Consider the following 27,103-nt stretch of genomic DNA (forward strand, 5'->3'; position numbering starts at 1 on the left):
TATATGTGTGTGTGTGTGTGTGTGTGTGTGTGTGTGTGTGTGTGTGTGTGTGTGTGTGTGTGTGTGTGTGTGTGTGTGTGTGTGTGTGTGTGTGTGTGTGTGTGTGTGTGTGTGTGTGTGTGTGTGCTTTTGTTTATATTACATTGTGGGGACCAAATGTCCCCATGATGTAATATAAACCTGAGTTCACCTACATCGTGGGGACCAGCCAGCGGTCCCCACAATGTAAATGGGTTTATAAATCATATAGAATGAGTTTTTGTGAAAAAGTAAAAGTTTGCACAGTTTCCTGTGAGGGTTAGGTTTAGGGGTAGGGGCAGGGTAGGGGGATAGAATGTACAGTTTGTTCAGTGTAAAATGCATTGAAGTCTATGGAAAGTCCCCACAATTCACAAAAACAAACATGTGTGTGTGTGTGTGTGTGTGTGTGTGTGTGTGTGTGTGTGTGTGTGTGTGTGTGTGTGTGTGTGTGTGTGTGTGTGTGTGTGTGTGTGTGTGTGTGTGTGTGTGTGTGTGTGTGTGTGTGTGTGTGTGTGTGAGTGTGTGTGACATTCTAGTAATTATATATGAAATTTTTTCTTAAAAAGAACTACTGTGAAAGTAAATTTCTCAACAAAAAAAAAGTTAGTAATGACATCTGAGAATTTTCTCCTCAGAAATCAGATATTCCTGGATATTTAATGGCCGCCCCAGCGTTGCTGTTGGGGACAACCGACGCTTTGTGTCCCAGAGGACTGGAAATTTGTATATAGCTAAGGTAGAGACGTCAGACGTGGGCAACTACACATGTGTGGTGAGGAACGTGATGACCAACACGACTGTCTACAGTTCCCCAACTCCAGTGGTGTTACGTCGGGATGGTGAGTAGCCTGGAGGAACTGCTAACAGTGATGAATCAGTAGATTTGAGCATGACGGTGTTTGCTTTGCTGCCACTCAGAGACATAGCATTTGTGTGTTCATAGTCTCTGAGCCATGCTCATCCAACTGTGTGTGTGAGAGAGAGAGAGAGAGAGATAGAGAGAGAGACAGGGAAGGAGAAAAAATTTTGCATTAAGAAACACGTACACCCTCTCTCTCACACACATACCCCGGGAGGCTCAACATCACCAGTCATTAGTGTCTGTTTAATATTCACACAGACAAGGTATATGAAGTAGGGCGGAGAGGTTTTGAATATTTTGAGTTAATGTGAATATTGAATATTTTCATCTATGAATATTTTGGGCATAAGACCACTTCTGAACTCTTACTACTTTACTAATTCTTATTTCTTACTTTTCCTTGTGTTTGATCTACATTCCCTGCTGAAAAGACCATTTTAGGCCAGCATAAATTTACATGATTTTCTAGTTGGTGCTAGTCAATCAGCTGGTCCACCGTCGTGATATTTTTGCTAAAGTTGGTTGAATAAGATTTTGCTAAAGCTGTTTTTTTTGGCAAAAGATTGTTAGCTTAGCAATGTTAATCTCATCAAAATTAAACAAAATAACTACAACAAGTGTTAGTTGATGAAAGTTTTTTTATTTATTATTATTTATAGTATTTAAGAATTCACAATTTATCTAATACAAGCACTATTTTCATGTTATATTTTGATTATCTTTTACATGATACATATTTAAATTAACATGTTTTTTCATAAAATGTTACGTTTTAAAAAATATGAAGCTTTAGTTTTCATTTCTTACGTTATCGTCAAATTATATGCATTTCTGTTATTATTTTTTTCTCCAAAATAAGAGTTTTTTTTTTTTTTACTTTTTTACCCAAAATGTTTTTTTCTACTGAAATTATATAAAAGTATAATTGTGAGTCAGTTGAATATGTTATAACAAAATATTGAATATAAGTTTTCCTAAGTTTTCTTACACAAGATATTTTCATCAAAAGACAAAACTATGACTAAAAGAAAAAATAATAATTTGAAAAATTAATATTGTTTTTAACCTAGTTAAAAGCCTGGTGAGAACACCAGCATCCAAAGCACTACATATTCTGGTGACCAGCCATTCTCTTTTCAGCAGGGTTTCTTGGCAAGCTGCATGTGTTGTGAACTTGTTTATATGCCTTGTTTGCACATCAAGTGATATACTATAAATAGTTTCATTTGAATTGAAGTGCATTGCTTTCACCCTAAAAGTATTATGCTTGTTTATCCTTATTTTACAGCTGTGATGGGGGAATATGAGCCAAAGATTGAAGTCCAGTTTGAAAAAATGCTCCACGTTGCCAAAGGATCATCGGTTCGACTGGAGTGTTTCGCTTTAGGAAAGTAGGTCTCTACTTTACTAACAGATGGACTGCTTGCCCCCAGAGGGTTGCCTTGCTTAACTGGGGATTGCCACACTTGGCACATAGTACATCTTCGCAGTTTATTTAAGAGAAATGTCTCAGAAATCTACAGGATCCTTTAATCTCCGTGAAGTACTAGGAAGCAGATGGAGGGGGGCAGCCATTATTTTAAAAACAGCTGCAGACTGTGATCCAGGGGTGGGGCGGGGTTCTGGCTTTGGATTGTCCACAGGTAATGTGTTAAGGGATGCAGGGATACTGGAGGTCGATCAGGTGCAGAACAGATTTGCTGCCAGGCCATGTATTTTAACATTTTATTTATTTATACATTCTCAAAGGTTTGGGGTCAGTCTGACTTTTATATATATATATATTATGTTGTTGAAATGTCACAAATTTATGGAAGCTTGTTTCTGCCACTGAATAAGTTATAAAGTCAGAATTGTGTGATATAAAGTCACAATTGCAAGTTATAAAGTATAAAATCAGAATTGTAAAATATAAAGGCGTAATTCTGAGAATTCCCCCCCCCTCTGAATTGGATTTTATAACTCACCACTGTGAGTTTACATCTCACAATTCTGAGAAAATAAGTCAGAATTGCATGTCTCGCAACTATGAGTTTATAACGTGCAATTGTTAGTTTATAACCCGCAATTCTGACTTTATTTCTCACAATAGACCGTTTTCACAGACTGTGATGGCGTGTTTTAAAGTTTTTTTTATATTTTTTATTAGTTTATTTATATTAGTTTTTTATATTTTCATTTTTTTTTTTTTAAATGTATGTACATTTATAACACTATACTTAGTATTATATTACTATTGCAAATTACAAAAAAATAGTCGACACTAAATAGTTGACACTGCTGTGAGGGTCTTTCTAATACAGCGGCTATGGAAGTGATGGTAAAAATTACATCTTTCTCTCTTCTGACTGCCGTTATCAATTGCTCTCTATTTTTTTTTTTCTCTTTTTGAAAGTTATGAAAACACTATTGTGGAGTTTTTCTTTTGCTATTTTTGCAAATGGAAACTCAAAAAATATTTAATGAAGTCTCATTCACCGCTATAAAAGTTTACCCAACTTTGATTACGTCTGCTTCTGAGAAATCTGGAAAAATGTGAAAAGGGTTTATTGTGTTTATATCTCATAATTCTGAGAAAATAAGTCACATACTATAGATGTAAACATGTTAGGGACTGGGGAATATGTCATGCTTTGTGAATGATGTTCATTATAATTGTGCAGGAATGGATGTTGAGTCACATGTTATTAAAAAATGTTGACTAACATGTTCTGCTTTGGTGAATCATGTAAAACCTCCATAGATCATCTCTGTGCAGTGTGATGTTAATATGGTCTTTCCTCAGTCCAGTGCCTTCTATTTCCTGGAAGAGAGCGGACGGAAGCCCCTTCCCGGGAAAAATGAAGATAAATCACTCAAATGGTGTCCTAGAGATCCCATATTTTCGTCCAGAGGATTCTGGACTTTATGAATGTGTGGCCGAAAACTCCAAAGGACGCAGTATTGCAAAAGGACGTCTTGTTTTTCAAAGTAAGGTCAAATACTGACAAAATGGTCAGATAGTTATTTCAAAATACAGACTGGATGATAAATAGCCTTTTTTTTTTTTTATATTTAGACAGCTGTGTCCAAAACATTGTGTGCAGAGTATTTTTCACAATGTTAAAAGACCTTTTTTTTATCTCTCCTATCCATGCAGCATTTTGTCTGCCATCACGCCATTACCGCAGGAGAATCAATAAGAGAAATTTAAATTTTTAATGAGTCAGATAACGGATCACACAGCAACCTGTGGTAAATAATAAATAATGAAAGAATAGATTTTATTGTCAATTGTCAAGGCAAGACTAATTAGAATGGCTATAGTAGGTGTTGTTTAGTCTGCCCAGAATACCCACAATATATGCACTGCAATGGTGCTCTTCTACAAGACAGGAAGAATCATCTAGAATTAATGTGCACAGTGTAACCTCATTTTTTGGTGGTTTATAAAACACAATGCTTTCATCATTGTTGCAATGCATTGCAAGGGAGAAAGTTCAGAGAGACAGACGTTGTGTTAAGGCAGGATGCAGACCTCTGCATTTGTTTTATTTTAGTTCATTGCTGTTCACGCAGATGTGGAACACCTGCAGTGGTCGCAGACTCTGTATGATGCAAACATGGCTATTGAGTCTGATCTTCACTGGGAGTGCAAGGCTAATGGAAAACCTCAACCTCTTTACAGATGGCTCAAGAATGGACAGCCTTTGGTCTCTCAGGTGATAATACTAACCGTCAGAATAACATCCCTCAACACGTTTTACCTTTTCAGTGAAATGCTAAGACATGAAATATGCTGTATATGTTGAAATGTGTATATCGTCTTTGCAATCTGTCCTGACAGTTTTGTTTATGCTCAGGACAGAATTCGTGTTGATGGTAGCAGGTTAACCATCTCCAACATAAACCTGATGGATTCTGGGATGTATCAGTGTTTGGCAGAGAATGATAACGGAGTCATATATGCTAGTGCTGAACTCAAAGTTGTGGGTAAGCAGCTTTCAATGTTATCAAATTAAATAGTGATTTTTCAGACCTGGAAAACTTTAATGGAATTTTGTATGTAGTGAATATATATATATATATATATATATATATATATATATATATATATATATATATATATATATATATATATATATATATATATATATATATATATATATATATATATATATATATATAATTTTTTTTTTTTTTTTTTTTTTTTTTTTTTTTCCCGGGTCAGTGGGGGGCGAGATCTGCAAGTACTTTTAGAAAACCAACAATCAGACTGATCTTTAAAAGTACACTATGTAGCTTTTTTCATTCAAAATTAACAAAATTTTATAAGTAAAATCAATAAATCATCATCAATCTGTTATGATATAGACACGGAGGCAGAGATAAAAGCAATCCAGGTGAGTTTATTGGAACAATATGTGGAACACAGAGTGATAATGGCGGTTATCAGGTTCTTGAGAGATGAATATAAAGTAATACTGTCCTTGTGTGGTTTGTGGATCCAGGAGTTGAGCTGAGATGGAGGGAGACGTTGGAGACACTCACACACACAGAAGGGTAAGCACACGAAGGGACCAGGAGACGAAGGAGATGAAGGAGATCGCTGGAGCAGGTAAGTATGTTGAAGGGGAGTCCTTAAGGTAAGCATATACATGGCGTAGTGCAAACGAGACCGGACAGTGAGTGTGTGTGAGAGTGGTGGCTTTGTAGTGCTGGTGATTGCAGAGTGAATGAGGTGCAGGTGGCGGTGATTAATAAGCTGGTGATTGAGTGCGTGGGTACTGTGGTGAGGTGGAGCCTGGCGTGTCTGTGACAGTACCCCCCCTCCCACGGCCCGCTCCTGAGGGCCGCGGACCCCGACGTCGTGGTGGTCTTCCCCTGGGTCGCGGGGCAGGTCTGTCTGGATGGTTGGTATGGAAGTTCTGTAACAGAAGAGGATCAAGGATATCATTCCTGGGAACCCATGAGCGTTCTTCGGGACCATAGTCCTCCCAGTCCACGAGGTACTCGAGTTTACCACCACGGCGCCGGGAATCCAAGATCTCGTGGACCACGTAGGCTGTGCCGTCCTCTAGGAGAAGTGGAAGGGTGGGCTCGGCGGCTGCCACGTCAGGCTCTGTGGAGGGAACAACAGAAGGGTGGTGAGGTTTAAGTAGAGACACGTGAAATGTAGGATGGATTCTACTATACTGTGCCGGGAGTTGGAGACGATAGGTGACGGGGTTGATCTGCCGAAGGATGGTGAACGGGCCAATGAAGCGGGGACTCAGCTTTTTGCAGGGCAGACGCATCCTGATGTCCCGGGTGGACAGCCAGACCTTCTGCCCCGGCTGGTAGACAGGAGCCTCGGAGCGTCGAAGGTCGGCTGCCATCTTGCGTCTGCGCAGGGCCCTCTGCAGCTGGTGGTGAGCTGAGTCCCACACCCTCTCGCTCTCCCGGAACCAGTAGTCGACTGCCGGAACGTTGGAGGGTTCCCCGTCCCAGGGGAACATCGGGGGTTGGTAGCCGAGTACGCACTGGAAGGGTGTTAGTCCCGTTGAGGCTTGGCGGAGAGAGTTTTGTGCGTACTCGGCCCAACCCAGGTACTGGTTCCAGGAGTTCTGGTGGCCGTGACAGAAGGTACGCAGGAAGCGGCCGATCTCCTGGATCTTCCGTTCCGTCTGCCCGTTCGACTGAGGATGGTATCCAGACGATAGGCTGACGGTCACACCCAGGAGGGAGAAGAAGGCTTTCCAGACGTGTGAGACAAACTGGGGTCCTCTGTCGGAGACGATGTCTTCAGGTAATCCATAATAGCGAAAAACATGATTAAACATTAGTTCAGCGGTGGCCATGGCGGTAGGTAGACCCTCCAGGGGTATCAGACGGCAGGACTTTGAGAAGCGGTCCACCACCACCAGGATGCATGTGTGACCGTCAGACTCGGGGAGATCGGTGACGAAGTCCACTCCCAGGTGTGACCAGGGTCTCTCAGGAACGGGCAGAGGAAAGAGCTTGCCGGTGGGAAGATGGCGTGGGCTCTTGGAGATGGCACACTCCCTGCAGCCCTGCACGTACCTCCTGACGTCGTTGGCCATGTTGGGCCACCAGAAGCGTTGTTTGAGCAACGAGAGGGTCTCCTTGACCCCCGGGTGACCAGTGCCAAGTGAAGAGTGAACGTTGTGCAGGAGTGGAGTGCGACGTGTCCGTGTGATGTACTGCAAGCCCGGTGGGCAACCCGGCGGAGTGCGTGTGGAGGCATTGGCGGAGGGAATGGTTTCTTCGGACCACTGGATGGGGCTCACGAAGATGGACTCCGGCAGAATAGTATCAGGTTTTTCGGGCTTTTCCTCAGGAGCATAGAGGCGAGATAAGGCGTCAGCCTTCGTATTCTTAGAACCAGGACGGTAGGAGATGGAGAAGTTGAATCTAGAGAAGAACATAGCCCAGCGAGCTTGGCGAGGGTTGAGTCTCTTTGCGGCCTTCAGATATTCGAGGTTCTTGTGATCAGTGAGGACTTGGAATGGGTGAGTAGCTCCCTCCAACCAATGCCTCCACTCCTCAAGGGCAAGCTTGACGGCCAGGAGTTCGCGGTCACCGATGTCGTAGTTGACCTCCGCCGGGTTGAGCTTGCGGGAGAAGAAGGCGCATGGATGGAGTCTACTTGGTGTCCCCTGCTGCTGTGAAAGGACCGCTCCCACTCCGGTGGTAGATGCGTCCACCTCTACTATGAACGGGAGGTCCGGGTTAGGGTGGACGAGGAGGGGAGCGGTGGTGAAGGCCTTCTTCAGGGTCTCAAAGGCGTCGGTGGCTAATGGAGACCAGGACAGAGACTTGGGCTGGTGACGGAGGAGGTTGGTGAGTGGACTGACGATTGTGCTGTAGTTTTTGATGAACCGGCGGTAGAAATTGGAGAAACCTAGGAATCTTTGGAGTTCTTTGATGGTGGTAGGAGTGGGCCAGGACTGTATGGCGGAGACCTTCCCCTCGTCCATCCGGATGCCACTGTGATCAATCACGTACCCCAGGAACTGGACGGAGGGTTGGTGGAATGAGCATTTTTCAGCCTTGAGGAAGAGATGGAACTGCCGTAAGCGCTGGAGGACCTCCGCAACGTGGTGGCGATGTTCGGCCAAGCTCCGGGAGTAGATGAGGATGTCATCTATATAAACCAGAACGGACTTATGGAGAAACTCCCGGAGCACCTCGTGGATGAAATCCTGGAATACGGAGGGGGCGTTGACCAGGCCATACGGCATCACGAGGTACTCGTAGTGTCCAGTGGGCGTGACGAAGGCGGTCTTCCACTCGTCCCCCTCACGTATCCGGATGAGGTTATACGCGCTGCGGAGGTCCAACTTGGTGAACACAGTGGCACCGCGGAGATGTTCCAGGGCCGCTGGGACGAGGGGAAGTGGATATCGGAACTTGATGGTGATCTTGTTGAGTGCACGGTAATCGATGCATGGCCTCAAGCCTCCGTCCTTCTTTGCCACGAAGAAGAAGCTTGAAGCAGCAGGGGAAGTAGACGGGCGGATGTAACCTTGTTCGAGTGCCTCCTTGATGTATTCCTCCATGGCCTTCTCCTCCGGTATGGACAGGGGGTATATGCGTCCCCTGGGCACTGGTTCACCCGGCAGCAGATCGATGGCGCAGTCCCATGGCCGGTGTGGAGGAAGCTTGGAGGCGCGTTGCGGGCAGAAGACGTCGCTGAAGGGGGCGTAGTCAGGGGGAACATCCACGGAGCGCTTCTCAACAGGGCTCTCGATGGACGTGGCATTCACGAGAAGAGACTTGGAGAGTGGAGGTTTTGGAACAGGAAGCGCTGGGAAGCAGTCTGGGAAGCAGTGATCGCCCCACTTCAGGACCTCGCCCGTGCGCCAGGAGATGTTGGGGTTGTGTTGTTCCAGCCACGGACGCCCTAGAACCACGTCAGCGGTGGATTCCTCCAGAACCAGCAAATGGATGTGTTCAGTGTGCAGGATACCGATGCTGAGTTGTAGTGGACCCACGCAGTGACGGATGTGTCTGCGGCTTAGGGGTTTGCCCGTGATGGAGTGGATTTGATAGCTCGTCGGTGAAGGAGAGATCTTAAGGTTGAGTTGTCTACAGAGGGTGCCTGAGATGAAGTTTCCGGCTGACCCTGAATCAAGGAGCGCCACCACTGGAACAGAGATGTTAGCAGCAGTAAGGGTTACAGTTGTAGTGAGTGGTTTCATTTTCTGAATGGAGGGAAATATTGCACTCACCACGGGTCGAGGAGGACGGATTGGGCATGTGGAGAGATTATGCCCCATTGTTCCGCAATAGAGACAGAGATTCAGGGCCAGCCTTCTTTGTCTTTCATTGGGGGTGAGACGAGAGTGATCAATTTGCATGGGTTCGTTGGCTGGTTCTGGGGAGCTGACGGGTTCGGACCGACGGAGGAGGTTAGTGGTGGATGACTGGCCCTGGTGTTCTTGAATGCACGACTGCATACGGGACCCCACGCGGATGGCGAGTTGGATGAAGCGTTCTAATCCCATGGAGTCCTCGTATGCAGCGAGATGCAGCCGCACGGAGGGTTCCAGCCCCTGACGGAACGTGGTGATGAGGGCTTGCTCGTTCCATCCGCTGGTGGCGGCTAGCGTTCGAAACTGCAAGGCATATTCGTTAACAGATAGGTTTCTTTGCTTTAGATTATAAAGTTTCTCACCAGTCGAGGAATCAGTCAGAGGTTTCCCGAATACTTCCCGGAAGTGGGAGACGAACGCCGAATAGGATTGGACGACTGGGCCTTTCTGGGTCCACAACGAATCTGCCCATTGCAGAGCCTTCCCTTGCAGTTGTGAAATAATGAACGCTATTTTAGCCGTGTCTGTGGTGTAGAGGTGCGGCTGCATCTCCAGGACCAGCTCACATTGGAGAAGAAATCCGCTGCATTCCTCCGCCGATCCAGAGTAGGGCGCCGGTTTGGCCATGGGACTGGCGGTGAATGCAGGTGAAGGAGTGGTGCTGGTGGGTGCGGAGACAGCCGTGTTGTGGGATGACGATGTTGAGGGCTGTGGTGTGAGTGCTCGACGCAGCACGTCCACGAGTTCCTGGAATGGATCGTGGGTACTCATGCCGTTAGTTGTTATGGTCCGGTCTTCTGTTATGATATAGACACGGAGGCAGAGATAAAAGCAATCCAGGTGAGTTTATTGGAACAATATGTGGAACACAGAGTGATAATGGCGGTTATCAGGTTCTTGAGAGATGAATATAAAGTAATACTGTCCTTGTGTGGTTTGTGGATCCAGGAGTTGAGCTGAGATGGAGGGAGACGTTGGAGACACTCACACACACAGAAGGGTAAGCACACGAAGGGACCAGGAGACGAAGGAGATGAAGGAGATCGCTGGAGCAGGTAAGTATGTTGAAGGGGAGTCCTTAAGGTAAGCATATACATGGCGTAGTGCAAACGAGACCGGACAGTGAGTGTGTGTGAGAGTGGTGGCTTTGTAGTGCTGGTGATTGCAGAGTGAATGAGGTGCAGGTGGCGGTGATTAATAAGCTGGTGATTGAGTGCGTGGGTACTGTGGTGAGGTGGAGCCTGGCGTGTCTGTGACACAATCCTTCTTAAAAGTGTTTTTGTCTGACCCGGATTCACTAGGTAAGCCGATTATTAGTGTATATATTTTAGACTACGCAGGAAATTGCGTACATACGTCACTCGTCCGTGCGTGTCTCATTACTGTATATCCGTAAATACAGAAAAGTTGCTCCGCTTACTTTGATGTGTGAATGGTGTGGGAGTGGCAAATGTTATTTGTCACTACGCGTGAGAAAAGTTGGCATTGAGCACGGTAAATCTCAAACCTCCGGGGAATCACCCATTTTATATAAACGCCAAACAGAGGAGAGTCTGCTGGCAAAAAGAGAATGCGACAGAACTTGTAATAAAACAAGAATCAACATTGGCTTGGCTTTACTGAGATCTGATGGATTTGACACGTTTCCAAAGTGAAATGGAAATGCCAATTTTTGTTTTAGGACTGTGCTGGAATTTATTTTAAAGGAAGTACCTTGTCTATTAATGGGTATAGCTACAGTAACGTCTGCAGCTAGTCAACTTGAGATCCTTTCCATCTAAGCTGATTATATCCCTTAAGCCTAGTAGTGAATGTTTTATGAGCAGTAGGTTAACCATATTCATCCGCACAGTTACGCAGAGCCAAAGCACAACCAAAACAATGTTCTTCCAACGCTATCTTATAACCAATTTATACATATTTTATGAGGTGGCTAATTCGTACAAATTCGTACAACCTCACTTGTACGAATTTGTACAGTTTGGGTGACGGGTAGGTTTAGGGGCAGGGTTAGGGGTAGGTAATTTGTAAGAATTCATACGAATTTGGCAACTTGTAAAATACGTACGATTCGGCAAAAATCGTACAGATTCGTATGAGTGAGGTCGTACACGTACGAATTAGCCACCTCGTCAAATATGTATGAATTGCCGTGAGATCAGGTTGATTTTTCTGCAAAATTGCTTATTAACCGCTAAAGGGACAAAATTTACATAGTGTACCTTCTAAAAATCATATTAGTTATAGCAGTTACAGCATGAAATAAACATGAATGAACATCAGAGGTTATGTTGAAAGATACAGTACAACTTACTGAAATATATCTTGTCTCATGTAATGACTCTGCATAATATAAAAACTGCCTTACTGTATGTGCAATCTAAATGCTTACATACGACTCAGTTTTTGAGTGTTTATTGTTAAATAAATGTGATTAATTGATTATTAAATTAACTTTATTTTTGGTTTCAGTTTTTGACTAAATGAAAAGGTGTTTCACGTTTTTAAAAAAAAAAAAAAAAAATTATTAATTTCAGTCACATCACTAATGAAAAGTCATGAAAATTAATTGTTCAAATGTGTGGGAACCCTGGTATTCAGTGTTTATAATAGTGAAATATGTACCTTTAAATTGTATATCACATGTCCCATGTCTTTCAGCCTCACCTCCAGACTTCTCAAAAAACCCACTGAAGAAGAGCACACTGATTCAGAGAGGTGGAGAAGCTATCATCGAATGCCGGCCGCACGCGTCCCCCAGAGCTTCATACTCTTGGAGGAAAGGCAATGACTTCCTGAAAGACAGCAAGAGGTATGGGTCAGCAGACTGGTCACTAATGAAAGGTGCGAAATGAGCCACTTGCACTCCTGTTGTCCCCAGAGCTTTTGGGTTTGTTTGCAGGCCATTCACACAGGACGCTTTCTTGCATGCATCTGCACAGTAATAGTTTTCAATTTATTATTACATTTATGCTATAATACCCAATAAATTTGAAATCTCTCATTTTCCCATGTTGGCAAAACGCCTCAAAGCTTATGGACAATTTTGATTTTATGGGATTTAAAATGACAAAAAAATCTTTTGGGTGCTTTAGTGGAATCCAGTTGTGCTCATTTTATGTATGTTGCAGATAAAAATGGAAAGAAAGAAAAAAAAAATGCAAAATTTACATTACTTCCCATAGAAATAACAGTGTAACATTTTATTACATTCTATGAGAATACATTTTTCAACTTCCTGTTTCCTTCAGCAGTCATTATTTGCAAAGCATTAGCCCATTACTGTGTGATATTTTTTCCATATTTTTATTCAAAAATAATTGCCATTTGTTGTCCATACTGAACACACGCTGCCGAGGCACAGATGTTGCACATTCAAAACCAACAACATCCATCCTGATGGTGCTTTTCACACAAGAGTGAGTGCCTAGTGGAACACTAATTAATACACCCCTGGTTCTGCGTCTTTCCTGTGGGGTTTCAACAGGACAGAATCATTCTAGCATGGCCATGTCAGAACAGGTGGCAGGAGGGACAAGTGTATGATCTCCAGTAATGGATGGGGATGGAGCGATAACCAATGGGAGCTCACTCTGTGCACTGTGGTCCATCTGGACCTGAGAGAGAACACACATGCCATGACTCACTGATGCTGCCCAGGGTCTCTGTGGAACGATGTGATTATTGGATGAGGGAGAGAGGGAGTGATGGAAAGGGGGAGAGCGATAGGAAGTGAGACAAGAGGTGCAAGACTGTGTATCAGATACTGTCTATCAGAGGGTAAAGGTAGGCCTCGGAGTGTCTGAAATGGAGTGCTAACATACTCCTACCTGCATACTGCACAGTATGTATTAAAGCTTTGTAGTGTATATGCAGCAATATGCAAAAAAATAAACATTTCAGTAAAGAGTTTGTTTAATTCAGAAAGTTGCCTCCAGTTATCATTTTGGAAATAGTTATTTTGCAGTATTTTCAGGTTTGGACTCAATGTGTCAGGAAGCAAATGGGCAGTCGAGTGCACTGCATTGTGGGATACCCTATTGCACATTGTGCATTTTGCACATACTATTATTTTGGAAATAGAAGCCTATATGAAGCAATGTGCACGTCTAGGAAGTGGCATCTAGTTATCATTTTGCAAGTAGTTATTTTAGTTATTTTTTTAATGTCTTAACTTTTGACAATCCACTTAAATGCATTGTGGGATACACTATGGCACATTGTGCACACTGCATACTAATGTTTTACAAATAGTAGTCTATATGAAATAGTATGCAATATGCGACAATCAACATTTCAGTAAACAGTCTTTTTATCAGCGAGTGGCATTCAGTTATCATTTTTGAAATCTAATTTTGAGTAAAATTTTGACTGCTCAAACAATGGAAGGAAATGGAAGGTCAAGTGGAGTGCATTGCATTGTGGGATACGCTATTACACAGTGTGCTTCTGGTTTGTTGCGTTTGGAAGGAATACTAGTGTACTGCATATTGCACACTGTATACTGCATACTGTTTACAATATATATTATGTAAAACTGAAAATATTATGCAGAATAAATGTTTTAAACTACATTGTTCGAGCAATATTATTATTGAACGCAATATACAATATTATTTTTGTATATTACATGTTTAATTCAGAAATTGATTGACAGTCCAATCAAATAATAAGTTAAGAAAGAGATTAAAGGTGTGGCTGACTTTACATTTGTTACTTTAGAAAATTAATTTTAATTTGCCTTGCCTCATTGCATTACGGGATACAGTAATGTGAAATTGTGACAATTTGACATGTAGTGGGGTCATCTGTGTATTCCATACATAGTGAAAATGTGTATACCCTGCATACTGCAATTCAAATATTTGGGTCAGTAAGATTTTTGAAAGAAATTGATAGTTTAATTCAGCGAGGACACATTAAACTGATCAAATGAGACTGAATAAATGATATTTCTTGAAAACTGGAGTAATGGCTGCTGAAAATTCAGCTTTACCTTCACAGTAATACATTACATATTAAAATATATATATATATATATAAAAAAAAAAAAAAACAGTTATTTGAATTTGTTAGAACTTTTCACAGTATTACTGTGTTTACCTCATTTTTGATCAAATAAATGCAGCCTTGATGAGAATTCTTTCTAAAACATCTTACCGACCCAAAACATTTGAGCGGTAGTGTACGTTAGGTATTGTTCCCTTCTGAACATACTGACACCTACATTCATGAATAAAGGAACAGATTGATGCTCTTTGCCTTTGTGGGTAAATATGTGTGATCGTTGAGTCTGAAATATTTTCACAGCAATTACACTGTGTTTTAGTTTGAAGAGGTGTAAACATGAACATGTCAATCTGATGTTGGATCTCACACTCCTGAGTTTGTATCAAGTCAGTGTGTTAGAGCCTTACACCGTAGACTTTCTGTGATTCTCTGGACGTGCTCCAACTTGTGAGGAGAAGCATCGATTAGTCATCGTATTCCACAGGGCGGTCAGGAGAGGAAGGATCAGAGACTGATTACAAAGCCATCATGTCTTGACGCAAATATAAATGTGGCTCTGTGTGGTCAAAAGTTTTGTTCCGTAAGCAGATAGCTCTTGGTTTTTTTTTTTTATTGGTTTTGCAGCTCATTGCTCACGGGTCGTCTGGTCGGCACGCTTCTATCACTCAGCGTTTGATATTTTTGTCAATAAATCAGATGAAAGCTCTCGGCGTAAAGCATGTTCTCTGAGCCATAGTAAATACATATTTATTTTTAAAAGCTGCAGCTGAAATTGTTTGATTTCTGAGCTGGCAGGTCTGCTGCGCTCATGTTTGATTTGTTCTGGGAGAAGGTCACAGCGGATCTCAGTGTTATATATTTACATTGCTGTATTTATTTATCTATCATTCCTTCCATTCCATTCCTAGTTATTAAAAACAAGGCAGCATCATTTGTTGATGCATATCAAGGTAGATGAAGCACTTCTGAGAATTGTTTTCTCCAGTTATACGAAATATACATAAATCAGAATTCAGTTTAGTGCGTGGTACAAAAGTCTACCACAATTGATGTAGCTAAATGGTTGCTAATTGGTTGCTAAAGTGGTTACTTCCTGTTCCAAGGCAAAAGAACCAAGCTTGACCATTTGCCTTAATGTGAAGAAAGAATCTGACCAACTAGCAGTTAAACAAGAGGCAATCAGTCTTATTTTTCAGATTCAAATTAGACCAATATATGTTTTTATGTAACTAACTTAAAGTTATGACGCGTCTTTAAAAAGAAAAAAAAAAAATTTGATTCCAGCGACAAACAATTTGTCTCCACACCAGACGCAACGTGACTATGAGACAATCAAAAATCACAGCCAATCAGAAGAGCACGTGGGTGGGCTTTCTCGGCAAGCTCCCGCACTTGCAATAAAATGGATAAGTACATCATCAAATTCATTAATATTATACCATTTTAACATTATTAAAAATATTTGAATAATGTTAATTATTTGATTTAGCATAAATGACCTACAATAGCGACATTTTTCACAATCACTACAGAAAATCAAAATACTGTCCTTAACGTCAGTAGCAGAAAGGCAGCACGATATAAACAAACCAGACTAACTCGTGATGGCAGCTTCACATTCTCTATATCTACCGCCTCGATGGCAGGCAAGTATTTTAATTCAGTAGAAAAGTCGCTCCTCTTCATAACATAAGGATCACGTCCAACATTTGTTGTGATTTTCTGTTTATACCTTTCTAAACCAGCACAGTACGGACTTTTCTCCATCTGTTCCATTCTAATTTTCCCTCCACCGCAATTTTACGCGTCACCAGAACTTTGCAAACAACCTATACTGAGGGGTTATGAAAAATCCATAACCTGAACAACCACCACTAATAAAAACTTGTTTGGGGAGAGAGAGAATCTGTTTTGTTTGTGCTGTTGTAGCTATATTGTGAAGTCAAATCTCTAGGGTAACATTTTAGTCAGATGCTATCAACATCTCCTCACATGATCCAGACATTTTTGGAAACGCCTTTTAATGTGTCGATAGCATCTTTCATATGTTGGATAATGATAAGACCGCAGGTAAGAATTCAAACCTGAACGAATCAGCTTCTCCTTTACATACTCTTCCCTCTCTCTTTATTCTTGGTCTTAATATAGCAGTATTCACCTGTGAATGTGGAGGTTTAATCTTTTAGAATCCCATTGACTGACTGTATCCTGTTGAAAATTCTGGCTGTGGTTATTTAAACTAAACGATTTCCTACAGTTTTCACACTTTTTAAAAAGAAGCACAAGCACACAGGGACAAATACAGGGTTGTTTTTCTGTCTGGAACAGTTGGGCTGAGTCTGAATCTTTAAGAATTCCTTTTGGGGTGCCTAGAAAGAAGGAAAGACAGTTGCCATATCTTTCAACATTAAAGCTAAAAAACATCTTTGCTTATTTATTTATTTATTTATTTATCTATTGCAGTAGACTGTCAATTTCAAATTTCAGTTTCTTTAAAAAAACATTTGAATGGTAGTGTGTATATATAATTTATTTATTATTAAAACAGCAAAGTTATTGCAAGATGTCATTGGTTGTTCCATTTATTCCATAAATTATTTTCCATCTTAGACGGACCATTTTAGAGGACGGCACCATCAGGATCGCCAACGTTACCGAATCCGACGCAGGGAAGTACACTTGCGTTGCCAGAAACCCCTTCGGTACATCCAGCAGTTCTGGGACTTTAGTGGTCAAAGGTAAAACACCTTTCACATTTCACAAACAGCACATTTCTCTTGCTTCTAAGCGGACGCCTTAAACCGGATGAGAACCAGTGGAAAAACTGTGAGCAACCCAAGCATGAAATTGATAATGAAATATATAGTTGTTTTATGTTCCTGCCGGTTTGACAGAGGTATAACTCATCCAAGCTTTTGTCATGTGTGAGTTATTGGTCCAGCCATTGGTGTAAAAAAAATCCTTAGCTGTCCACAGCACCGGGAGCAGATTTTCTCCTCGTCTTCCCAGTCACTTTCTACATGTTTAATTAAAAATATGCTGCTGTTGCAAGTTTTGATTTTTTTTTTTTTTTTCTCAATTTACTCCTTTAATAACTTAAGGCATTACATATGCATGTTTTTGGACACTTTGATGGCTTCAAGTAGGGTTATTCAGGACTGAACATTAAAAAACAATATATAATTTTGTATATGTTAAATTAATCTGAAAATGAGGCAGACACCATTTTTTATGGCTACAGTTCAACATCAAGTACATGCTAAATAAAAAAAATTTGTTTGAGGCAGTTTAAAGGGTTAGTTCACCCAAAAAAATGAAAATGAAAATTCTGTAATTTATTACACACCCTCATGTCATTCTACACCCGTAAGACCTTTGTTCATCTTCAGAACACAAATTAAGATATTTTGATAAAATCCGATGGCTCAGTGAGGCCTCTATTACCAGCAAGGTAATTAACACTTTCAGTTGCCCAGAAAGTTACTAAAAACATATGTAAAACAGTTCAGGTGACTACAGTGGTTCAACCTTAATATTATAAAGCGATGAGAATACTTTTTGTGCGTCAAAAAAACTAAATAATGACTTTTCAACAATATCTAGTGATTGCCGATTTCAAAACACTGCTTCATGAAGCTTTGAAGCTTTATGAATCTTTTGTTTCGAATCACTGGTTCGGATCATGTATCAAACTGACTTTGACGCTCTGAACCACTGATTTGAAACAAAAGATTCATAAAGCTTCAAAACAGTGTTTTGAAATCGGCCATCACTAGATATTATTGAAAAGTAGTTATTTGGGGGGGGGTTGGTGCACAAAAAGTATTCTCATCACTTTATAATATTAAGATTGAACCATTGTACTCACATGAATTATTTTAAATATGTTTTTAGTACCTTTCTGTGCATCTGAAAGTGTTAATTATCTTGCTGGCAATACTGAGCCATCGGATTTTATCAAAAATATCTTTATTTGTGTTCCGAAGATGAATGAAGATCTTACAGGTGTGGAACGACATGAGGGTGAGTAATTAATGACATCATTTTTTATTTTTGGGGTGAACTAACCCTTTAAGCTGGTCTAGCTGCTCTCCCAACTGGGCCATGCTGGTTTCAGCTGATTTTGCTCATTCAGTCTCCAACCCTGACAGGCTGAAAATTGCCCAAAATTTCTCTAAAGCAGGGTTGTCAAACTCAGTTCCTGGAGGGCCACTGTCCTGCAGAGCTGAGCTCCAATCCTAATTAAACACACCTGAACCAGTTAATCAAGGTCTTCAATATTACGAGAAACTTCCAGGCAGGTGTCTCTGTTTGGATCTACACTCTGCAGGACAGTGGCCCTCCAGGAGTGGAGTTTGACACATGCACTCTATAACCATTAAAACTGATTAGCCTAACCAGCATAGGCTGGTTTATACAAACCCGATTCCAAAAAAGTTGGGACACTGTACAAATTGTGAATAAAAAAGGAATGCAATAGTTTACAAATCTCATAAACTTATATTTTATTCACAATAGAATATAGATATAAAATGTTGAAAGTGAGACATTTTGAAATGTCATGCCAAATATTGGCTCATTTTGGATTTCATGAGAGCTACATATTCCAAAAAAGTTGGGACAGGTAGCAATAAGAGGCCGGAAAAGTTAAATGTACATATAAGGAACAGCTGGAGGACCAATTTGCAACTTATTATGTCAATTGGCAACATGATTGGGTATAAAAAGAGCCTCTCAGAGTGGCAGTGTCTCTCAGAAGTCAAGATGGGCAGAGGATCACCAATTCCCCCAATGCTGCGGCAAAAAATAGTGGAGCAATATCAGAAAGGAGTTTCTCAGAGAAAAATTGCCAAGAGTTTGAAGTTATCATCATCTACAGTGCATAATATCATCCAAAGATTCAGAGAATCTGGAACAATCTCTGTGCGTAAGGGTCAAGGCCGGAAAACCATACTGATCTTCGGGCCCGTAGACAGCACTGCATCACATACAGGAATTCTACTGTAATAGAAATCACAACATGGGCTCAGGAATACTTCAAGAAAACATTGTCAGTGAACACAATCCACCGTGCTATCCATCTAAAATCCACCTAAAACTCTATAGGTCAGAAAAGAAGCCATATCTAAACATGATCCAGAAGCGCAGGCATTTTCTCTGGGCCAAGGCTCATTTAAAATGGACTGTGGCAAAGTGGAAAACTTTTCTGTGGTCAGACAAATCAAAAGTTATTTTTGGAAAACTGGGACTCCATGTCATCCGGACTAAAGAGGACAATAACAACCCAAGTTGTTATCAGCGCTCAGTTCAGAAGCCTACATCTCTGATGGTATGGGGTTGCATGAGTGCGTGTGGCATGGGCAGCTTACACATCTGGAAAGACACCATCAATGCTGAAAGTTATATCCAAGTTCTAGAACAACATATGCTCCCATCCAGACGTCGTCTCTTTCAGGGAAGACCTTGCATTTTTCAACATGACAATGCCAGACCACATACTGCATCAAATAAAACATCATGGCTGTGTACAAGAAGGATCTGGGTACTGAAATGGCCAGCCTGCAGTCCAGATCTTTCACCCATAGAAAACATTTGGCGCATCATAAAGAGGAAGATACGACAAAGAAGACCTAAGACAGTTGAGCAACTAGAAGCCTGTATTAGACAAGAATGGGACAACATTCCTGTTCCTAAACTGAGCAACTCTCCTCAGTCCCCAGACGTTTGCAGACTGTTATAAAAAGAAGAGGGGATGCCACACAGTGGTAAACATGGCCTTGTCCCAACTTTTTTGAGATGTGCTCATGCCATGAAATTTAAAATCAACTTATTTTTTCCCTTAAAATGATACATTTTCTCAGTTTAAACATTTGATATGTCATCTATGTTGTATTCTGAATAAAATATTGACATTTGAAACTTCCACATCATTGCATCCTGTTTTTATTCACAATTTGTACAGTGTCCCAACTTTTTGGAATCAGGTTTGTAGTTTATAGTTCATGGATGCTTTTTTCATCAGGATAAGCAAATCAGTACTATATCAGACTAATTTGTAGATTTCTTTTTACAACAAATCGAAAGTATTTAAAGTCTTCTCTCCTGGTACTTTTTTCCCTTTGTCAGAACCGACCAAGATTACAGTCCCCCCTTTGAGTATGGATGCCACAGTAGGGGAGAGCATTGTCTTGCCTTGTGAAGTATCTAAAGACTCCACTCTACACCCCGTCTTCAAGTGGTTCTTCAACGGGAAACTCATCGATTTCAGTAGACATGATCACTTCGGGATGATTGGAGGGGTGCGTTTCTGTCAGTCATTATAATTCAAAGCTACAAATGCTGTTTTTCTGAATTACTGTAGCCTTGGATTCCTCTTTGAAAGAACTAGGGGTAGAGGAATGCGTGTGAGGAATGACTGAGATTTCTTGGCGTTTTAACTTTTGTAGCTCAGCTAGCAATGGAGGGAACTTGAGTACAAGGGCACCTGGCTGCTCTCTGAACACAGAGGCACAAATCTGTCTGATTACAGGATTTTCATCGCACTCTGTTTAACACACAGTGAACCTCAAATAGCTATCCACAGGACCCACTCTCTGACTGTGTAGATCATCCAGCTTTTCAGGTTCCCAAGTATTGCTTTTGAGAACCTGGAGAGACCAATGATCAAATTCACGAATGGTGGGCTCTTACTAACAACAGTAGGATTGCTTGTTTAAGTGAGATAAAGGAACGTAATCTGAAGAGCCAATCAAATACGAGAGCAAAGTGTCCTTTGCTACTTCACTGCCATCTAATGTTTTTCAAATGTGTCATAACTACAGAAATGAAAGTTTCCCATACAAAAGTACCACAGTATTACCATAACTCTATCGTTCCAAAGTTTGGGGTCAGTAAGAACAAATTAATACTCTTGTTCAGCAAGAATGCTTTAAATAGTTCAAAAGTGCCAGTAAAGGCATCTATAATTTTCAATTTTCATCTATAATAGTCATGAAAAATCATGGTTTCCACAAAAATATTAAGCAGCACAACCATTTTTTACATTGTAAACAATAAGGAATGTTTCTTGAGCACCAAATCAGCATATTAGAATGATTTCTGAAGGATCATGTGACACTGAAGACTGGAGTAATGATGCTGAAAATTCAGCTTTGATCACAGGAATAAATTACATTTCAAAATATATTCAAATAGAAAATGGTTTTTCAATATTAATAATATTTTTAATCAAATAAATGACCATAAGTGACTTCTTTCAAAAACATTTAAAAATCCACAAACGTTTGAACATTTTATTTTACAGTATCATTGTTACACATTACACATGTAGTTACTGAAGTAATAACTATGCATAATTACATGCAATTAACCCTAAACCAAACCCTCATCCCAACCCTAACCCTATGGTAAGTACATGTAGTTAATTACTCAGTACTTAAATGTATAATTACATTTTAATACTTACACCTTAAAATACAGGGTTACACTTTCTTTTAAGGTGTCAGTATTACAGTGTAATTATATATTTAAGTACTGAGTAATGGCAATTAGCTACATGGAATTACTGTAGGGTTGGGATGAGGGTTTGGTTTAGGATTAGCTGCATGTAATTATGCATAATTTCTAGTTATTACTACAGTAAATACATGTAACATATGTAACAATGACACTGTAAAATAAAGTGTTACCAAATAAAGTGTAAACTACTATGGTTTATTTAAAGTACCTTACATTAGCATTTACAATCCACAATACATGAATATAGTAATCAAAACATACCATAGTATTGCCATTAAAAAAAAAAAAATAATTATCAGATGATAATACCATAGTACTTTGATACTTTATATACCATAACCATTTCCTTATAATATGGTTTTAATTGGTGCAGTGATATAGGAATAAACGATAGATAGATAGATAGATAGATAGATAGATAGATAGATAGATAGATAGATAGATAGATAGATAGATAGATAGATAGATAGATAGATAGATAGATAGATAGATAGATAGATAGATAGATAGATAGATAGATAGATAGATAGATAGATAGATAGATAGATAGATAGATAGATAGATAGATAGATAGATAGATAGATTTTTATTCAGTAACTTTTTATATAATACTTTTTTATAGGGATCTTCTGGGGATCTTATGATCAGAAATGTGCAGCTGAAGCACTCTGGGAAGTACGTCTGCATGGTGCATACAGCAGTGGACAGTGTGTCTGCAGCGGCAGACTTAATTGTCAGAGGTATGTGCGTCTTGCCTTGAGAAGGCTGTTCAGTATTCTACACTTTTCTGAGCATTTATCAAATATAAATTAAAAAGGCCTTACAATTTGCCCCTCTATTTCTGTTTTATTCCGTTATTCAGCTCTTGAAGTAATGACTACAGGAGTATCTGAAATCAATGCATTAATTCCCTGCTTCGTGCTCTTTAGAACCTTTTGTATTTCCATCATCAAGTGAAGGATCTCTCTCCCTGGTTGTGAATATTAAACATGTCGGCTTTTGTGGGCAGACTTGTCTCACATCGCAAGGTACTTGGTCACCTTGCTGTGTCCTTCTCTGATGAGGATGCACAGTAAGTTTGAGTCCTTTTTGTCTCTTTGGCGGCGGTGTTGTCAGGGCCCCCTGGTGCTCCGGTGGGTGTGTTGGTGGGGGACGTCACAGACAGGACCGCTCAGCTCTCGTGGGGCCCCGGACTTGACAACCACAGTCCTGTTACCCTCTACATTGTGCAAGCCAGGACCCCTTTCTCTATTGGATGGCAGGCAGTCAAAACCGGTATAGTAGTCTGCATACTTTCTTGTTTATATAATAGAAATATAAGCAACTGTTCATATTCTTTTTTTTTTTTTTTGAGTGAGCCATTTAAATGTGATTCATGCAAATGCTTTTTTTTAAATGCACTGTTTAAGATAAAAAAAGATACAGGCAATTGCTAAGATAGACCAAAATAATTATGCTAGGCTACTCATTTGTGCAGATGGGTATTGATGTGTTTTTCCATTCCAAATTTTCTTTAATCCTAGTTCCTGATTCTGTGCCTGGACAGATGATTCATGCGACGGCAGTGAATCTAAATCCGTGGGTAGATTATGAATTTAGAGTTGTGGCTATCAACAGCGTGGGGGTGGGGGAACCCAGTGTGCCATCCAAACCCGTTCGCACCAAAGCTGCAGGTATGCGCCCATCCCTCCTGATTCCATATCTGTCATCTCTAATACATCAGCAAGGAGAAAATGTAATTTAATTCTATAATTAGTTTAAATCACCAGGAGTGACTCCTCGTAATAGAGTTCAGGCATGAGAAATAAACACTCCTGCATTCACACCGGTTTTCCTGGGAACATCCAAATTGCAAAATAATTTACAGACAATTAGGACACAAATTAAGTGCGCAGAAATCGGACTGGCGTCACAGAAGGGCTGGAGTTTTTAGTTGATTAGTTTGAAACCGCAAGAAAATGTGGTTGCATGGAAATTTAGGACAAAATAAAATGTAGCTCACGTAGCTATATGCTTTAATGCAAGACCCAACTCTGCTGCACACTGGACATCAGCGATCAGGAAATGCAGCTATCAATAATTCATGTCGACATGAACAAAAATTGAGTGGACTTCTCCTGCATTCTTTGAGGTAGTAACACTTGAAAGGCTCTATTTTAAGCTCGGGTACCATGTGTAACTGCGTCGATCACTGACATGCTGTTTCCTTCAGATCCCAACCATGCAGCAAATAAAACAAAGCATCTACATTTGCCAAGACTGTACACTATTTATTTAACAGCAATGTCTAAAATACTGTAGAATTTTACTGTGAAAATCAAGGATATAGGTCCATTTCTGTCGTAATTACTGAAAAAAGTTGAACCAAAACCATATTGTATTGTTTTTTGAGATAACAGTGTAAATAGTTATGTAGTGTAAATAGTTATAATTAGGGTTATTAGGTTTCCCTTTGGCTGGGGATTTGGGCATTATTTACTTTTAATTACTTTTCTCCCAGCCAGTGTAAATGTGATACAATAGAACACAATTGTTTGTTTACACTGTGAGAGAATAAGCAATATTTAGTAACTGACTCTTAATTTAACAATCTACACTATATATGTCACGGTACATGGTGTAGGAACACTCACGACGAGGAGATTTGCAGAAATGTAGACTTTTAATAAAGGAATCAAAGAACCAAGAGAAACTCAGGATAAATAACACCACATACAAACGAGAATCAACAGAGACTGAGGGAGAACACAGGGAATATATACAAGTCAAACACAGGGGCAATCGAGACTAATTAACAAGACACACCTGAACTAAGGACACTAATCAAATGAGTAACTATGACAACAAACTAAAGGCGGGAAAACTAAACAAAGGAGGACAAGTGACAAAGAGAACAAAGTGCCAAAACAGACAGACATGTGACATTATACATATGGATACAATATATTATAAACTCTAGAAAAATATATACCAAAAAAAAAAACTTATCAAGATTTGTTACCCAAGATTTATAAACAAACATTATAAAATAAACTTTGAATATTACAAAGCAACAGGGCTTGACATTAACACACACCAAATGCAGGTGGATTTCAGCAGTGGCGTGTAATGCAGTCAGGGTTGGAGGGTTGAATTTTATTTATAATATGTAAATTTTTCTGAAATAATAAACTAAGTGCAATGTAGTGTTGCCAAAAAATATAGATTTTTCAATACATATGGATATATTATATACACATATGTAAATATACACACATATATTACGTAAACACAGACTTTTATTTTGCAAGCGATTAATCGCGATTAATCGTTGCACATCCCTACTCTGGATGAATATTGTTTGTGTTACAGGGCTTGAATTTCGGCATTGGATTGTGCATTTTGCACATAATTTTACTGATTCCTGCAGATTTTGTGCTCACACCCAAAGTGCGCGCACATAAAGCCGCCTCTTAGTACTAAATTTTGCTTTCTTTTCGCTGCTTATTGTGCTTTAACAGTCAAATACACACAAAATAATGCCAAAATGCCGGCAAGTATTCATATAAACACAGTTAGTTATGTTTAAAGAGAACGTAAAGAGTTGAGAAAGAAAATGCATATGCGTTTGGCTTTAAAGCGACAGCAGCCTAATATACCTGCTGCCAAATTATGAGATAATATTAATATCTATAGGGCTAATATCTATGGGTTATCTATGGGTTTTTCCCCATGGTATTGATGTCAAAATTGTGTCCAGTGAAAATGCTGAGTGGCTAGTAACTTTGGAAAACCACTAGCCACAGTGACTGGTGAGCAAAAAAGTTAATGTCAAGCCCTGCAAAGTATCATGAAGTGACATAAAAAACAACCTCAGATTAAACCAGCAGATTTTAAGTATCATTTTAAAACAGCTTGGACTGGTTTGGTGTGCTTATTTGGTTTAAAGGGTTAGTTCACCCAAAAATGAAAATTCTGTCATTTATTACCCACTTCATGCCGTTCCACACCCGTAAGACATTCATTCATCTTTAGAGACACAAATTAAGAGAAGATTCAGGAAGATTCGGAGCACAAATGAATCAGTGTATCGAATCATGATTCAGATCGCGTGTCAAACTGCCAACGGCTGAAATCATGTGACTCCGAACATCAGATTCGACAAACTGATTCATTTGTCCTCCGATGCTTCCTGAAGCATTGTTTTGAAATCGGCCAACACTAAATAAGTAGTTATTTTGTTTTTTTTGGTGCTCCAAAAATATTCTCGTTGCTTTATAATATTAATATTGAACCACTGTACTCACATGAACCGATTTAAATATGTTTTTAGTACCTTTATAGATCTTGAGAGAGGAAGTGTCATTGCTTCCTATGGAGGCCTCACGGAGCCATCGAATTTCAACTAAAATATCATAATTTGTGTTCGTAAGATTAACGAATGTTTTACGGGTGTGGAACGGTATGAGGGTGAGTAATAAATGACAGAATTTTCATTTTTGGGTGAACTAACCCTTTAAGCAGGTCTAACTGGTCTCCCAGCCAGGTTGGACCATCTATAAAAGTGCAACAAAATGTCTGGGAGACATACTAAGACCATTTTTCAGCAGGAAACTAAAAATTCTACAGGTTGTTACAATCTATCTCATTCAGATTCTTTGAAGCATTTTGAAAAGAGCATTGAGCCGCTGCTCAGGAAAAGGAAGTGTTCGGATTTGCCGCCAATCCCACAGGTATAAAACCCGTTTCTTCTGTTCTGTTGTCTGTTCTGGCTCCTAGATCCTGAAGTCGCCCCAGCTAACGTGAGTGGAGGTGGAGGCAACCGAGGCGAACTCGTGATTGTTTGGGAGGTGAGCTCAGCGTCTTTATTGTGACAGGAGCGTTTTCAAATCAGTCTTCTCTTGTGAATCGGATTCTGAGGGAATTCTCCACGGTGACGTGGTTTAAATTAGACAAGGTTTAATTAAAAGGCAGCGCTGTCGTCTTTGCTCTTTGCCTCAGTGGGATTGCTCCCTCTGGTATGTAAATCATAATGAAGACGCAGATATGAAACAGCTTTCAAACCAGTAAATCTGAAATGACAATGTTTATCAATGGCTTTCTTGTAATCTCACCGGCTGTCACGACAGATATTCAGCGGCGTGTTTAAATACAGTATTACTTTCAAAATACACCACATTTTTCACTAAGTCCAGGGGTTTCTTGACTGACACTGTAGTGCTTAAATCTGTCAACTTTATTTACTTACATTCAATGGATTTCAGATTATGTAGGCAACAATGTAAACCTACCACGGAAAATTGCTTGTCAACTTGCAGTAATGTAATGTCATGTCAGCTGAATGATTTTGCTTTAATGCATTTTAATACATTATTGCTTGTACTTTGAACAACACATAACCATATGAAACTTTGCC

At 40.1% G+C, this 27,103-nt stretch overlaps 1 protein-coding gene across 1 annotated transcript in view; it reads left to right on the forward strand.

Annotated features, from left to right (window-relative positions):
* The window catches only part of LOC137010554 (contactin-4), a 49,233-nt gene that overhangs the window by 12,062 nt on the left and 10,068 nt on the right, over nt 1-27,103 (forward strand). The window contains exons 5-16 of the mRNA XM_067372624.1: nt 657-860; nt 2,172-2,274; nt 3,669-3,853; nt 4,442-4,584; nt 4,726-4,855; nt 11,842-11,992; nt 16,801-16,928; nt 20,317-20,489; nt 22,331-22,448; nt 22,825-22,983; nt 23,232-23,381; nt 26,467-26,537. Of these exons, the coding sequence (XP_067228725.1) occupies nt 657-860; nt 2,172-2,274; nt 3,669-3,853; nt 4,442-4,584; nt 4,726-4,855; nt 11,842-11,992; nt 16,801-16,928; nt 20,317-20,489; nt 22,331-22,448; nt 22,825-22,983; nt 23,232-23,381; nt 26,467-26,537 (1,715 nt within the window). The remainder of the gene's footprint in view (nt 1-656; nt 861-2,171; nt 2,275-3,668; nt 3,854-4,441; nt 4,585-4,725; nt 4,856-11,841; nt 11,993-16,800; nt 16,929-20,316; nt 20,490-22,330; nt 22,449-22,824; nt 22,984-23,231; nt 23,382-26,466; nt 26,538-27,103) is intronic.

The sequence above is a fragment of the Chanodichthys erythropterus genome, chromosome 21, assembly GCF_024489055.1.
Source record: "Chanodichthys erythropterus isolate Z2021 chromosome 21, ASM2448905v1, whole genome shotgun sequence".
NCBI classification, from domain to species: domain Eukaryota; kingdom Metazoa; phylum Chordata; class Actinopteri; order Cypriniformes; family Xenocyprididae; genus Chanodichthys; species Chanodichthys erythropterus.